At 37.6% G+C, this 17,500-nt stretch overlaps 1 protein-coding gene across 1 annotated transcript in view; it reads right to left on the reverse strand.

Moving 5' to 3' along the window:
- LOC141336181 (NLR family CARD domain-containing protein 3-like) overlaps positions 1-9,624 on the reverse strand; it is a 48,995-nt gene extending 39,371 nt beyond the window's left edge. Inside the window, exons 1-7 of the mRNA XM_073841720.1 lie at positions 8,980-9,624; positions 7,176-7,251; positions 6,342-6,472; positions 6,125-6,238; positions 4,472-4,591; positions 3,597-3,707; positions 1,196-2,598 (exon numbers count right to left, since the gene is read on the reverse strand). Coding sequence (XP_073697821.1) covers positions 1,196-2,598; positions 3,597-3,707; positions 4,472-4,591; positions 6,125-6,238; positions 6,342-6,466 — 1,873 coding nt within the window. The 5' untranslated portion in view covers positions 6,467-6,472; positions 7,176-7,251; positions 8,980-9,624. The remainder of the gene's footprint in view (positions 1-1,195; positions 2,599-3,596; positions 3,708-4,471; positions 4,592-6,124; positions 6,239-6,341; positions 6,473-7,175; positions 7,252-8,979) is intronic.
- Positions 9,625-17,500: the final 7,876 nt, after the last annotated feature.

Raw genomic sequence — 17,500 nt, forward strand, 5'->3', positions numbered from 1 at the left:
AAAGTATCAATTCTTATATTAATTTAAACAATTATTCTCAATCAAGTACTATATTAATTAACATATATTTTATTGCCTTAATTGTTTAAATTTGTATAACACATGATCTTGTCGATCCATCAGATAACATTTACAACTCTACGTGTTTGGTGCTTAAAACCATGGACTGATTTGTTGTACATTGGTCTTTTTGACAACAGTAGACGTTCGTGCTGATAAAAAATGTCAGATCATTCTCTTCCAGCAGGAGGCGCTATCAGAATGATACACAAAGCAGCGCCACAGCTGACTTTGAAACGCGCAGCGCTCATATTTATTCAATGGATAACCTTATAAAGTTCCATCGCAATTATTGCCTTTTAGTCCCCATATTTAAGACCACCTCAAATAATTAGTCTTTCTTAACCCCTAATAACACTACAGTCATCAATAAAAATGAAGAGCTTTATTTCAAGAAGCGACTTTCAAAAACCCTTAGCCTATACACAAAATACGTTTCTTTTTATTTTGCAGAAGAGAAATATTAGGGAAGTAAATTAATATCAGCATATGAAGTATATTCGTCTATCATTGTCTCTTAGAGAATGTGCACATTAGATGCTGAAAGCGCTGTTTTTACTTTCACTTTAACATATGCAGTTTTCACGTTGCTTGTGTGATATCCATTGTATCACCGTCATGGTTTAAAATATAAATATGTATAAAAATACAGTATAAAAAGATATATTTACAATATTTTGCGACGTAACCCCAAAATAATGCAATTTCCATCAACGTTTTTCTCTCACTGAAAGCTACATCTGTCTGCCGATCTCTGCTCTCCTCACTGCACGGAAGATTGCACCCAAACGCTGACCCTAGTGTGCTTGATATAAATGTATTTATTAGAAATAGCGTTTGGACAGGTACGCTTGCGCAACTTCAGCGAGCACAGAAAAGCGGCTCTCCTTTGCAGACATTGCAGATTGCAATCTTCACGTCCTGCTCACAGATTTAGAAAAACCGCCTCACAAGTGACATGTTTCTGAATGAATCGAATGCCGCGGCCCGCGTACACACTTCCGGAAAAAAACCGGCCGGGATAAAAACGAAAACCGGCCGGTTGCCGATCGCGCGTTAGATGCAAAAACCGGCCAATTTCGATTTATGGCCGGTCAACCGGTGCATCCCTACTCATAGTCAAGTATAGATTCACGTAGTGGCTCTGTGTTCTTCGTTAAATAGCAGTAAAACACATAGAAAGCAGCCAGAAACTCCTGAAAGCTCAGATGAATGAAGCTGTAGACTTTCCTCTGATGAATCACAGATTCCTCCTTAAAGATCTCAGTGCAAATCCCAGAATACACTGAGGCATCAGTGACGTCTATGCCGCTCTCAATCAGGTCCTCCTCATAGAACATCACATTGCCCTTCATCAGCTGTTTGAAAGCCACTTCAGCAAGTTTCACAATCACTTCTCTGTTGGACTGCAGGAGTTTCTCTGGATCTCTCTCTTCATACTTCTGGTTCCTCATGTTGATCTGAATCAGCAGGAAGTGGATGTATATTTCAGTCAGAGTTTGAGGGATTTCTGCACTCAGATCTTCTTCCAGGATCTTCTGAAGCACAGTGGATGAGATCCAGCAGAAGACGGGGATGTGGCACATGATGTGGAGGCTTCTTGCTCTTCTGATGTGTGAGATGATTCTGCTGGCTTGATGCTGGTCACTGATTCTCTTCCTGAAATATTCCTCCTTCTGAGACTCATTGAATCCCTGAATTTCTGTCAGACGGTTGATGTATTTGGAGGGGATCTGATTGGCTGCTGCTGGTCTGGAGGTGATCCAGATGAGAGCAGAGGGAAGCAGTTCTCCTTTCATGAGGTTTGACATCAACACACCCACTGATGAAGTCTCAGTCACATCACAAACTTTCTGATCATCTGAAAACATCAGTGTGATTCTGCTTTCATCCAGACCATCAAAGATGAACACAACTTTACACTCCTCATAAATCTTTGAGTCCAGATCTTGAAGTTCAGGATGAAAGTCCAGCAGAAGTCTGTGAAGACTGTACTGATGATCTCGGATCAAGTTCAGCTCTTGAAATGGAAGCACAAACATGAAATCTACATCCTGATTGGCTTTTCCCTCGACCCAGTCCAGAATGAACTTCTGCACAGAGACGGTTTTTCCGATTCCAGCGATGCCTTTAGTAAGAACAGTCTTGATTTGGTCTTTCTCCTCATATCCTGGTTCAGGTGAGGCTGTAAAGATGTCATTGCAGTAGATCGGAGTGTCTTGTGAGTGTTGTGTTCTGGCTGTTTTCTCCATCTGTAAAACCTCATGTTCTTCATTCACTCCTTCACTCTCTCCCTCTATGATGTAGAGCTGTGTGTAGATGCTGTTCAGGAGGGTTTCATTCTCCTGGAGTTTCAGTCCCTCAAATAATCTCTCATACTTGTTCTTCATGCTGGTTTTGTGCTGGTCTTTGACTCTCTGTAGTTCATCATTCACTGGTTGATCATTTCTATCCAGGATCGGTGTAACAGGAGTGAATGCACTGGTCAGATGGATGACAGAGGCTCTAAACTGTAAGTTGGAGACTTCATTTATTCTGCTGACACAACAACAACAAAAGACAATACATTAAAATTATGAAAAAGTACTGAAATGCACAAAGTGCTGTTAAAATGACAGTAAATCAATACAGATGTCATTCTTATATTTTTTGTCAAATTATTGTCTTGCATATTAACTTCATTTTAAGTTTATTTGCATAACACTTTTTGTAATGCACACTGTTCCAAAGCAGCTTCACAGATAAGAAAATACACAGAAAATGAAAGTCTTTTAATTCTCCTATAGCAAGCAGTGACAACAAACTCTCTGAGATTAAACAACTTCCTCCTCAAACTGACATCACAGGATCTGTTAGTCATTTTCTCATATCTAGTATTTCAATCACCATCACTAATTTGTCTTGACAGTTTCACAATTAACAATATATTCTACACTTCTCATAATCACATAAAGGTCTCTAACACTGTGTCCTAAACAGACGTGACACAGCAGTGTAATGTGATAAAATCATCAAATATCAGTCAGACAGAAGTGTGAGCGGGTGAAATGAACTCAATCTAATTCAGAAATAAAAAACTTTAACATTATTAGAAATAGAATGTCATAGAATACACTTGTTTGAACATTCTTGTTTTGTCTTAAATGTATTTTCAAGATGTGAGGAACACTACCTATTACTGCTTTCAGCTATAAAGGTCTTACAAAATGATATTCCAACAATTGTAACATTAAATAAAGCACATAATGAGATCATTGTCATTCAGTAGTTTGTAAAGTCTAGTTCCAGCTGCAGTGTTGTGTGTGTTATTGATTTGATAAAGCACTGGATAACAAACTAAAATCTAATCACAGAAAGGTTTATAGTCTGATGTATTGTGTTTCAGAGTGAAGCGCAGCACTAACTTTCATCTCATGATTCTGTTTTCAGTGTCTTGGAAATCAAAACATTTCTCTTAGTTTTAACTCTCATATTAATCTATTAGTTTCCTCCTAGTTTTACTAGATCTGTCAAAACACCATCACATTTACACTCACCTGGGGTCAAAGGTCACTGGTTCATAACTGAAATTAGGAGGATGAGGCAATGATCGATCACTCTTCAGAGACACACAGCTGGGTTCAGGAGATGTAGACCTCCATGACATGCTGAGAAAACATACAGAAATAATTCTTCCTTTAGTTAATTTATTACAAGCAACAATGGACCGTTATATTCATGTGTTCATTCATATCATTCCCATATTTCCTCAGCATTTCTCAGTATGATTAGATTAGCACAGACATCAGTTGAACAGCTTAAGAATGTAGTACTTTCTTTTTACATTCATATGCCCATTTAAATAAAAAGTAAAAAAATACTGCAACCAGTGCTGAAAGTAAATTTAACAGAAACATACAATGAAGAACCTATTTTTGAGTTGGCACTAGCATTATTAATGGATAGTGTCGAATGAGATGGGTTTTCAGCAGTCACTTGAAAACTGTCAAGGACTCTGTTAGTGTTAAAGCAAAGTGGTTATGTTGTGAGTGGTAATAAAATGGAATTAGTAAAATTACCTATGAATACGATTAAATTAAAATTGCTTTGAAAACGTCATATCCTTATGGCAAATAATTAAAGAAATAATTTTGAGAAAGTCTCAGATTGGTTTGTTTATGTTAAAAACTGCATAATGTAAAAACAATAATAGGCATGTAAAATGTTACAGCATGTATCAATGTTACTCTGGCACTGATTTGACCTCTCAGGTCGAGTCCATCAAGTTCATTGTTTTATGACAATTAGCTTTTAACCTTTTCAAATAACTGCTGGATTCTGATTGGCTGAGTCAACTAAGCCTTACTTTTAATTTCAAAACAGCAGCACGTGAAATCTGGCCATTGTCTCTAATACTAGATGTGTGTCTTACCTCGGGTCAGAGGTCACTTCATTGCTGAGATTAGGAGGATTAGGCAATGATCCATCACTCTTCATAGACACACAGCTGGGTTCAGGAGATGTAGATCTCTGACTCCCCCTCCAAGAGATACTGAGAAAATACAGAAATAACCCATCCTTCAAGGATTAGTCCACTTCAGAATGAAATTTTCCTGATAATTTACTCAACTCCATGTCATCAGAGATATTCATTTCTTTCTTTCTTCAGTTGAAGTTTTTTGATGAAAATATTCCAGGTAACCAATGGACTGAAGGTCTAAAATGCCATTTCAATGCAGCTTCAAAGGGCTCTAAACGATCCCAGCCGAAGAATAAGGGTCTTATCTAGCAAAACCATCTGTGATTTTCTAAAAAAAAAAAAAAAAATTATATACATTTTAACCACAAATGCTCATCTTGCACTAGCTCTGCAATGCGCAACTTAACACATTGCGTAATTACGTTGGAAAGCTCATGTGCAGTTAGTTCTTCGTCAGTGAACTCTGGTTCAAAAAGATGTGTGGAGAAAAACTCTAATTTTCTCTTCCAACTCCAAAATTGTCCCACATCGTTGTTTTACCTTTTTTTGTAAAGACTGTTTGACTTCCTTTGCACGTTCACTTTGTAGACACTGGGTTGGTACTTCTGTCACTCCTGCATTTCCAACATGATTATGTAATGCATAAAGTCGAGCAAGTGATCTAAGATTAGACCCTTATTCCTTGGATGACATAGGGGTGAGTAAATTATCAGGAAATTTAAAGTCTGGAAGTGAACTAATACTTTTCAGTTCTGCCTGCTGTTAAGTTCATTATGAGTCAGTCTGTTGTCACTAAAGCTGCTAAAGCCCTCACGCACTACCCCAAGTAAGTAAGTGAGTAAAATGTCACGTGTTGTCATCCTGGAATTACGGTTATAAATGAACATGAACACCAGGGGTGGATTTAGTGATTTGGGGGGGAAGCAAATTCCAGGTCTGGGGCCTCCAGATCACAAAATAAGAAAAAAATAATGCTTGCATTTGTCCATGTAATAAACTAAACTTTTTCAGTATTTTTACAAGCATGAAATTATTCCATTCAATTCATTTCATATTCCAAGTGTACTGAAGGCATACGGTCATTTAAAAATGTAATCTAGTATTAAAAAGAAAATTTCCAGTCATCACATTCATGCATGTATTCGAGTGCATTTTACACGTTTGCACAGCAGTTCATGTTGGTGCGCCATGAAAAAGCACACAATATAAATTAATAAAACAAAACAAATAAAATAATGACTTTAAACACAATAGATATGAATATCTCTGTTCTGAGACAGTCAGTAATATACACCCTAGAATGCATGCAAAGAGCTTTCCTTCATATAATCACTAAAAGCTGTCACTCACTTCAGTTCAATGCGATCTCACAAAGTTCCATTAAAAGTTCTCTACAATGCACAATGAATCTCTTCATATCTACATTTACATCGTATCTACACTTTGTTGTAATGAGAGGATTCCCAAGCTTACAGAACTCTGCAAACTGCATTTTGAGGGGTGGATTCTAACACTTCTGTTTAAGTTAGAATCCATCATGCTTACCTTGCTCATTGGTTAAGTCCATCCCTGATGAACACAGCATTATACTAGGTAGAGTCTCACCTGGGGTCAGAGGTCACTGGTTCATTGCTGAAATCAGGAGGAATAGGCAATGATCGATCACTCTTCAGAGACACACAGCTGGGTTCAGGAGATGAAGATCTCTGCCTCCCCCTGCTGGAATATATATGAGAAAACACAAATATGTCTTCCTTTAGTTCTTCCTGCTGTTAACTTCATTATGAGTCTCTCTGTTGTCTAACAGTAGGTAGTGTCTCACCTGGGGTCAGAGGTCACTGCTTCATCACTGAGTTTAGGAGGATGAGGAGTTGATCTGTCACTCTTCAGAGACTCTCTGTTGTGTATTTGAGATGCTGTTCTCTCACTGCTCCCTTTATTACCCATAATTAACTAGAGACCAAGAGTGTAGAATATAGAATTTATTAGAGATGCTTTGACGTGTCCCAACTAATATCCAGCAACTACTACATTGTCTCTAGCAATCATTTTGGTCAAACAATTAAATATATGTATATGCTGTTGTAATTTTGGCCTCATCTAAAGTAGATCATACCACTGATATAACCTGAGAAGTTAAAGCATATACACTAGAAAACAGTGCACTTTCACGGCACACATTTAATAGATAAGCGAAGTTAGAATATAAAACATATGAGCACAGTTGAGCTGAATAATGAAGTTTACTGTCTTTAACTTTAAATGTTGTTAAACTGAATGCACACAGCAAACTACTAGCTGAAATTAAAAACTCAGACTGAAATCAGAGCGTGTGGTTTATCTGCTAATCAGATTCATGTGAAGGTTGTGTTTGTTACTATAGAGACAGTAGAGTCATCATTGGTCCAGTTCATTTGTAATATTAATATAAAGTGATGTAGAGCGTGATTCAGACACTCAGTCTCTGATGCTGCTGTAATGTTGCTGGATCACATTGTGTAATTGTCTACTGAACATACAAACATAAAAACACCTCTCTTTAGGAATTATGAACATGTTGGTAACCATTACTATAAATAAATACTTTAGACATTAAACTGCAGTCAAAAGTCTATCATTGTGGATTAAGCTGATTAAAATAATAATGAATAGTTACCTCAGATTCTCTGATTTAGGTCAACAGTGTGTGATGAGCAGACAAACATGATGCCTGTTGCTTTACTGCTGAATCTCTGATGGAGAAAAGAACAGAAAGGCTTGTGCTTTACACATTTCCATAGTAAACAAATACATAAGCATAGGGGCCTATATGTTCATCATGCATGAGACTTGTGTAACAGATATCTCATTATTGATAATATTCATGACAGCACAACACAAACTTGAAAACATTTACCACAGTAAACAGTGTAAAATAAGAAAGAGTGTCATTTGCTCAGCTTCATGCTGTCACAAACTATATGCATTATTCATTTACATATTCATTACGAATTAAAACATGCAAAACATTTAACATTATCAACCCACATTTCAGTAAGATAATAGTAAGTAGCCAGGAGTGGATTTGTAAATGTGAACATCTGGGCCCAGTTTTTCAAAAGTAATCCACTAGGATTTTGGATAACGGATTGGATCAAATCTTGAAAATGGGTTTTTCAAAAGAAAAAATGGATTACATAATCGGATTAGATCACGTAATCCAATCTTGGTTTGGATCCGGATCAAACCTTTAGTTTGGGTTTTTCAGAACTTTTTTGTAGGATTTGGATCACTTTGATCCAAAAAATCTGGATTTACCTGATCCCATCAGAAGGGTGAATTAAGCGTGGATTTCATGCCCAAAATGTAATGAAAACTTTAAAAATGTATCAAATAATACTATATTTGATCATGCAGTATCTTACAAGATATCCTATTTATTCATAAGGTTTTAATTTTATTTGTTCGTCTGTCAGGCTATAGTGATTAGGTAGGCTTTAACATATTCAGCCTTTCAGTATAGGCCTACAGCAAAATAGAAAGAGTTTGGCCTCATAAAATAATCCCCCAAACCACTGTCAAAATTGACCAAAAACAATACATTTTATTCTGTCACTAATTGATAAATATATATTCATCACAATTGAAAATATTTTTGTTTTTAGAATATTTATTAGTGATGCATGCAATGATTACAGAATGACCAAAAAATGCAAAGAATGGCAATCACTGATTTTTGAAATCCAAAACAAATCCAAATCAGAAATAGTGTTAGAAATAACTATTGCATGCGTCCCTTGTTGCACGTCTTGTTTGCTCGTTCTGGCAGAATGCAGGAGGTTGGTTTGTGTTGTAGGTCTCAGATGAGTGGACTGCTGGAAGAGGATGGGGTGTTTTTTTTTTTTTTTTTTTTTTTTTTTTTTTTAAATGTGTGTGTTTTCATTTCAAATAAAAATAAACTTATATTGACCCCACACTGGCTATTCTACTTGTTGCTCTTTACATATCTATAGTTCTCCATTGTAATTTCATATCCTGTTTGAGCACTGGTTATCCAGATTTGGTGATCCTGAAAAGATCCTATCTGGATCAGATTGATCCAATCCGATGTTGCTTTGAAAAACTGGCTCAAAAGTAAACTGGATTACGTGATCAAGGATCGCAAAATAAAGGATTACTAAATCCGGATCAATTTTATCCGAATTAAACCTTTTGAAAACCCGGGCCCTGGAGATCAGGTTTAGTTTAGTGATGAGTTTATGGCATACAGATGTATTACTGATTAATGTGTCACTCATATGAAAATATACTTCAACTGAAGAGACACTGAAACTGTTCAACAGTGGGTTACTTAAGGGTCAGAGTAAGATGTGTTAAGTGTTCATTGTGTTGTTATATAAACCAACTGAACAAATGATCTAAAGTTACACGAATCAAAAGACATCCGATAATATTCGTGCCATCACAAGAAAATAACTCACCTTAAAGTTTGACATTTGAAGTTGATCAAATCTCCATAATGGCGTCTTCTCGGGCAAGAAATAGTAGCTTTTGCTTTCGTTCTTCTTCTTCTTCTTCTTCTGTTTAATTGGCGGTTGGCAAACAACGAATGGTGTTCATTACCGCCACCTTCTGAAAACGAGTGTGGATCTGGAATACTTACTCTCTATAATAAAAATAATAAAGCAATTATATTCTCCTTAGTAGACCCGTTTCTCTTAGGAAAAGGAACAGATAACTGTAGCATGTTTCTTCAGACTGTCTCTGTAATAACACTCTAGCCTTAAGGGTATTTGTTCAGCTTCAAGGCAGCTAAATAACTTCTGCCTCTCATACTGGTACTTATTACAGGATTCTATCACATGCTCTATTGTTTCTTGAGTATTGCAATCACTACACGTGCCATCAGCATGTTTTTTCATTAAAAACAAGGTGCTGTTCAAACCTGTATGGCCTAGCCTCATCCTAGAGATCACATCTTCTTCCTGAGTATTCCTATGTACGTTTCTGCACCCTCCCACATTCTTTTGAATATTGTAAAAGTGTCTACCAGTTGGTTCACTGTCCCACAACTTCTGCCACTTACCTCTCAGTTTATCCTTAACAATACTCTTAATTTCAGCCTTACTGTATTTAATTTCCATATCAATACTAGATCGCTCTGTAGCTTTCTTAGCATACTGATCTGCCAACTCATTCCCTGTAACTCCAATGTGAGCTGGTACCCACAAAAGTGTGACACTGATTCCTGACTTCTGCAGATTGCTTATTAATTGAGCTATGTCTAGTACAATATCCTGCCTTGTCTGAGACTGTAGGTTCTTAATACTACACAATGCTGAAGTTGAATCTGAGACTATAACTATATTTCTTGGCCTAAGCCCATTACTCTCGCTCCATACGAGAGCCAGAAAAATAGCAATCAGCTCTGCTGTATAAACAGCTAAATTGTTATTTAGCCTTTTCATTACAGCTATTTTTAGTTTTGGGATGACAAATGCTGCCCCCATTTGCTTGTCTTCTCTTTTTGATGCGTCTGTAAATATAATAGATCTATCCCCATATGTCTCCTGTATATACCATTCAACATAAGATTTATTAAATTCTTCTATTTCCTCCTTTGCCTCCAGGAGGCCAAAATCAACTGAAGGCACCTCAAGGATCCACAAAGGAACTGCAGGGTAGGAAACTGTGGGACACACAGCTAGTTGATCTACCTCAACTTCACTCGCCTTTTCTTTAATGATCCATCCAAAACTTTTCATTTTTATGTTTCCTCTCTCTTGACAGTTTGTCAAAGAATTCAGTCCTATGTGACCCTCCTGATGCCCTTTAAGATTAGCCCAGTAGACCAGAGATAGCTGATCTCGTCTGAGATGCAAAGGCATTTCTCCCAGTTCCACCTGTAATTATTATATAATAGAAGCAACACTCCTTTACCCTCATCACTCAGTTTCTCTAACATTGAGTAGCAAATTTGGTCCATTCCTGGTGTAGACCCGTTTACCTTCTTCAAGGCGTTGTTCAGCTCCTGAAGTGAAAATAAACTATTTAACACTCCTTCCCCTTCCTTCTCCTGCAACTCAACTCTATACTTTGCCATTGTGTCTTGCCTTGCTTTTATCTCCTCAGGACTTAAGTTTCTTGAACTGTGTACCCTAGCCAAAGTTTTTACTATTGCTTCTGCCTTATCTCTACAATTTACAATGGTTTTACCTCCTTCTACCATTACTGGATATTCATATTCCCTTCCATTTCCTCTCATCTTCTTAATCATTCCCCACACTCGTTCTATGGGTGTTGTACGTCCAAGAGAACAGCAGAACTTCCTCCAATACTCCTTCTTTGTCTTTTTAATTATTTGTCTTACCTTCGCTTGTGACCTCTTATACTCTATTAGATTCTGAAAGTTATGCGTCCTTTTCAACGTTTTAAAATCTTTGTTTCTCTTTTTAATGGCTTCACTACATTCCTTAGACCACCATGGCACTATCTTTTTCATACTTTTTGGAATGGCCCTTTCTGCCACAACTACTATACTACTACTAATGTCAATACATAATTTTTCAACACTCTGATTTTTATTAACATTCAAAAGCTCATATTCACTTAAAATTACAAATTTATTCCAGTTAGCTTTTCCTAGAATCCATTTCCCCTCTCTCACCAGGGAAGTGGTCACTTCCTACGTTTTCCCTGTGTACTTCCCAACTACACTTATCTGCTATTGTTCTTGTTACCATAGTTAAATCTATAGCAGATTCGCTGCCCCTTACCACATCAACCCTAGTGCTTGAACCGTCATTTAGACAGACTATGCCTTTTTCTTCCAGAAAACTTTCAATCACACTTCCATTGTAGTCATCTTTGTTTCCCCGGAGTGTGCTATGTGCATTAAAGTCCCCACACCAGATAACTTTCCCATTTACATTCTCCCAGATTTCCTCTAACTGCTCCACTTCCAACTGTCTACATGGGTTATAAAAATTGATAACCTTCACACTGCCCATTCTAGTCCAAACTTCTATAACAATAAATTCTAAATCATTACCTTTCTTTATTTCTCTATATTGTATTCCTCTCCTGACAAATATAGCGCAACCACCCCCATTCCCTTCCCCTCTGTCTCTTCTGACACTTGAATATCCTTTTATAACAAACTCCAGTGACTGTTTTAACCATGTTTCTTGTATGCATATAATGTCCGGTTTATACTCCATATCATCCTCTTCTGTCTCTTTTAACTGCTTTAACTGCTTCAGCATATGAGAGATTCCTTGCTGTCCGTATCTGCTGGACTTCTACTGCCCTTTTCCTTTCTGGGCATCCACCATATGCAGTCGTATGGTCCCCCCCACAATTACAGCATTTCCTTTCATCCCTACCACTACATTCTCCATATTCATGCTCACCTCCACACTTCCCGCACCGCTGTTTACCTTTACAGACTTTTGCAATATGCCCATACCTTTGACATTTATAGCATCTGATCGGGGGAGGGACATATTCCCGTACATAGAAGCTCATATAGCCTATCATTACTCTTTCTGGTAGCACTTGCTCTTTAAACCCTAGGAGGACAGACGTGCTATCCAATCTCTCACCATTACGATTAGCTTGAAGCCTTTTCACACTCACTACTGTTCCTCCTTTGATAACTTTCCTGAGCTCATCCAGTTTCTCTCCCAACGGAATTCCCGATATAACCCCCTTCGCTCCCCATTCCCCAAACTCCCTAACCTCACTTACCTCTTTCTTGCACACTGACTGAATTTTAAGAGCCTTGTCCCTTTGTCCAATATTTTTACATTTGATCAATAGTCTACCATCCTGCAATATCTTCACCATTTCTATGTCTCCCAGCGCTTTCTTCAGTCCGTGTGTTAATGTACACAAACCAACATCGTTTATGTCGCCCCCTTCTTTAAATTTAACTAAGACCCTCAGATCGTCTTCCTGACACATTTTCCTTCTTACCGCTCTATCGCCCTCAATTTCATCCTGTTCTAAAGATCTTTTCTCTCTCCCCTGTCCATGCTTTTGACTACTAGATCTCCTGAACCCTAGATTATCAATTTCCTCATCCTCACCTCCACCTCCACTCAGTGGCGGACTGGGACTAAAAAACAGCCCTGGACTTTGACTCGGCTCAGCCCACAACAACAGATGTGTGTGAAAGCTAATCAGCAACAGACACGGGTCTCAAAATACTTAAATCTTAACCCTTATGTTTTACCTTCCAAATTATAGCATTATCTCTGATGTTGACTAAAAGATGTGTTAAAAGCATAGTGTAGAATACTCACAGAAATAAACAGCCCTCTTTTAATGTCTCTCTACTGAAAAAAATATGCAGATGAGGTGACTACCTAAAACATACAAAAACAAATGGTAGAAATGGCATGCAATCTTAAACTATATTTATTACTTGCTAATCTCTTAATTAATTTGTGCAAAAAATACGGCTCTGCAAAAACTGTTCATCTAACCAAGTCAAAAAAATCTTGTTTCCAGCTAAAAAGTATTTTTGATCTTGTTTTGAGACTTATATACTAAGCAAGAGCAGAAGAGGTTATATTATTAATCTTATTTTGAGTATATTTGTCTTATTTGGAGAATTCTTAGCAAATTCTTGTTTCATTGGCAGATTATTTCACTTAATTTAAGAAGCTTTCGACTAACCTAACCCTTAAAATACTTGATTTTAGTCGAAAACTTCTTAACTTAAGTGAAATAATCTACCAATGAAATAAGACAAATCACACTTGGTAAGAATTCTAAAAATAAGGCATACATACTCAATATAAGATTAATAATCTAACACCTTATACTCTTGCTTAGTATATAAGTAACAAGGTTAAAAATACTTTTTTAGCAGGAAACAAGATTTTTTGACTTGACTATGGAGTTTTTGCAGTGTGCACAAAAACGGTTTAATTACTTATTAAATATTTCTTCTGCCTTCATGTTAATGCAGGTGCATGTTTATATCGTGTTTTATAGCTAATCAACTGTAAAAACTGCAATAGTTTTATTTCATTGGGGTATAGATACAAATGTAGCAACCTGAAATTACATTTGCTAAAGTCAGATTACCTAGGAAATAACCCTAATTATCCTCGCTGAGTTGCAATGCACTTGTCTGGGGAACTTCCCCCTGTTCCTGCACCTGTCCCTCATCTCTATGTCCCTGTGCTGCTGCGGCCGCAGCCTCCTCCTTCACACCCTTTTCTTTCCTTTTTTTCCCCTATTACCAACACCTGCAGTCTCCATGTTCTTTCTCCCACCTGCACTTGTAAACGGTTGAGTGACAAGCATTGACGAGTGAGCTTGCGCATCTATGGGCTTGTAAGCGCATTGTTGCCACCTATCGATCTTGACATAGAACAACAGTAAATTATGAGCAAGAAAAAAAAGAGAAAAAAAAAAAAAACTGTGACGGCTGCACAGAGGCCGAGGGCCGTCCTGCTGCAGCGTCCGTTCTGGTATTCTCCCGAACGTCCAGACGGCCAGTCCGCCACTGCCTCCACTACATAACTCCATTCTAGTGTCCAGATCCAGTCACAAATCAGATTATGCCAAATGCTGTCAAATAACTTAATATTAATCAGACCGTGTCTTTTCCCGCTCTGACAGTCGACTGCTCCGGATCTCACACCTCTAGTTTAAAAAAAACCCGCTGTTGACTTTTCACCCTTTTGCTTTCGTTCTTCCGTGTTTCCTGAAATATGGCGTCTGGAAAGGTTCAAAAACATGACGCTACAACGTGCCCTCGTCTCACTGAACGTGACATCTGCGTCTGCACTAAAAAGTTGTTATAGCATGTATTTACCACTAGGAGTCTCTAGACCAATACAAAAGATCGCATTTGTAAATGTTATAAGTTTTATAGTGTAACCAAAGTTTGTTTGACAGACGATCTGACAGAATTATACAAAAAAAAAAAAAAAAATCAAAGCAATTGTGCTGCTTAATATTTTTCTGCATTTTTTCAGGATTTATCTAATATTGCAGATTATTATTCATTATATAGACATCTTATCAATACAAAATTACTGCTGAATAAAAATATTCAATTTCTTTAAGGAATGGAAGTTAGGCGTTTGAAAAAATGTAACATGTATTTTTTTCCAGGTAGGCCCAGTGGCGTACCGGACACCCCCGCAGCCCCCGCGGTGCGTGGGGGCCCCGACCCTTTGGGGGGCCCCGTCGCAGGACATTCTAAAAGGCAGTGCTTCGAGACGGTGAAATAGACACGAGACGTGAGCGCAAAGGTAGCGCAGTGGAGCGAGTTTAATGTTCTATAATAACAACCGGGGAAAAAACATTTTTCTCACATTTTACTTTAACACTATACTTCTAAAACAAGCCAGTCGTACTCAAAGAAGATAAGTTTAGGCTACGCTTAATGTGGCTTACGGAGCCCCAGGGGAAAAATTTAAAGCGTGCGCACAATAGTATATTTCGCTCCCTCATTTTACTAAATCATATGCACAACTTAGGCCTAGTAACTCGTTCCCTTGTATTAAGTAATTTGAGTGCACGATATAATAATTTGTTTGTTGATTTGATTGAACTAAATCCTGGTCACTATTTATTAATGTCATGCATAATTTAGTAACATGAGAAAATACAAATTCGTCTGGACGATTTTTTCCCCCCTGCATGTCATGTGCAGGGGCTCAGTATGATTTAAGCAGGGCTTAAAATGAAAAAAAGTGGTTCATTCTGAGCGGAATCTGTATCTTACCATTTCTGTTTATGCGTTTCTCTGTATTCACTCCGGTTTACATGGAGTTTCCATTATTCTATTCCTATTGTCCGTCAATAAATTGCATTGCGTTCAATCTGTTCATAATCGCGCAATCTACACAACATAAACTCAGTTTCCTGAGCTCCCTAAAAGTGTGTCGCCTTCTTCGTTGCCGTCGTTTCTAATCTGCAGGCAGGCGCCAGAATATTTTCTCTAACGGGGGCCTAGACCAATATGTGGGGGTCCTAAGAAAATATTCGATATTCGAGAAATTGTATGTGTGTGTATTTTTTTTAATGAAAAGCAGCTCTGGTACACACCACATTTAACAGAACTATAAATTTAAATTATATTTAAAACGGCCTTTTAAATTGTATGTTAAGTCAATGTACATATGATATAAATGTTAGAATCAGTAACTGTGTAATCAAACAGATGATGAACACTAATTGCAATGGTTATGTGCTGTAATCAACTTGTAGGAAAATTGTGTAGTGCTGAATGTTGTTTCAAGGCTGGCATCATCTGCAGTCCTCTGAGGAGTTGGCATCATCTCTTCTTCTGAATCCAGACTGAATCTTGTGTAAACCCTAGTTACCACGGGATGGAAATCAAATAGAGAAATAATTAGCGTAGCTGCTGTTCCAACTTCCAACCAAACAAAAAGGATATGTTTAGCCCAAGCTGAAGAATATTAATGTGCATTTGATCAGATGTAACTGAAATTACAAGGTTATGAGATACATTATGTGAATGCTTGGCTAAAGAGATGAGTCTTTAATCTAGATTTAAACATAGAGAGTGTGTCTGAACCCCGAACGTTATCAGGAAGGCTATTCCAGAGTTTGGGAGCCAAATGAGAAAAGGCTCTCCCTCCTTTAGTGGACTTTGCTATCCTAGGTACTACTAAAAGTCCAGAGTTTTGCTCCTTAGGGAGCGTGAGGGATTGTAGCGTAGTAGGAGACTAGTTAGGGAGCGTGAGGGATTGTAGCGTAGTAGGAGACTAGTTAGGTATGCAGGAGCTAAACCATTAAGGGCCTTATAGGTCAGAAGTAGTATTTTGTAAGTGATACGGAACCTAATAGGTAGCCAGTGTAGAGACCGTAAAATTGGGGTAATATGATCATATTGTCTTGATCTGGTAAGGACTCTAGCTGCTGCATTTTGGACTACCTGTAGCTTATTTATTGAAGAAGCAGGACAACCACCTAGTAGTGCATTACAATAAAGACGTCATGAATGCATGAACTAACTTTTCTGCATCAGAAACAGGTAACATGTTCCGTAGCTTAGCAATGTTTCTAAGATGAAAGAATGCTGTTTTTGTAACATAGGAAATATGTTTTTTAAAAGTCAGGTTGCTGTCTAATATAACACCCAGATTTTTGACTGTAGAGGAAATAACAGTGCATCTGTCTAGTTGCAAGTTGTAGTTTAAGAGATTCTGTGTACTGTTTTTTGGTCCAATAAGTAATATCTCGGTCTTATCTGAATTTAACAGTAGAAAATTGTAGGTCATCCAGTCTTTCACATTTTTATCACACTCTGTTAACTTTGCTAAGTTAGAAGTTTCATCTGGTCTTGTTGAAATATATAGTTGAGTATCATCAGCATAACAATGGAAACTAATCCCATATTTCCTAATAATATTACCGAGGGGTAACATGTAAATTGAGAATAGTAGAGGACCTAGGACAGATCCTTGTGGCACTCCATACTTTACTGGTGTTAGCTGCGATGACTCCCCATTTAAATAAACAAAGTGGTAGCGATCGGACAGGTATGATCTGAACCATCCTAAAGCCTGCCCTTGAATACCTGTATAGTTTTGTAATCGATCTATGAGTATGTCATGATCTATAGTGTCGAACGCAGCACTAAGATCAAGTAAAACTAGCAATGAGACGCAGCCTTGATCTGACGCAAGTAGCAAGTCGTTTGTGATTTTTACAAGTGCAGTTTCTGTGCTATGATGGGGCCTGAAACCTGACTGAAATTCTTCAAAGATATAATTATTTTGCAAGAAGGAGCACAATTGAGCAGACACAACTTTTTCTAGAATTTTAGACATAAATGGAAGATTAGAAATGGGTCTGTAATTTGCCAGTTCACTAGGGTCTAGCTGTGGTTTCTTAATTAGAGGTTTAATAACCGCTAGTTTGAATGGTTTTGGGACATGGCCTAAAGATAACGATGAGTTAACAATATTAAGAAGCGGTACTTCTGCTACAGGTAACAACTCTTTTAGT

This window comes from Garra rufa, chromosome 6 (genome assembly GCF_049309525.1).
Source record: "Garra rufa chromosome 6, GarRuf1.0, whole genome shotgun sequence".
Lineage (NCBI taxonomy): Eukaryota > Metazoa > Chordata > Actinopteri > Cypriniformes > Cyprinidae > Garra > Garra rufa.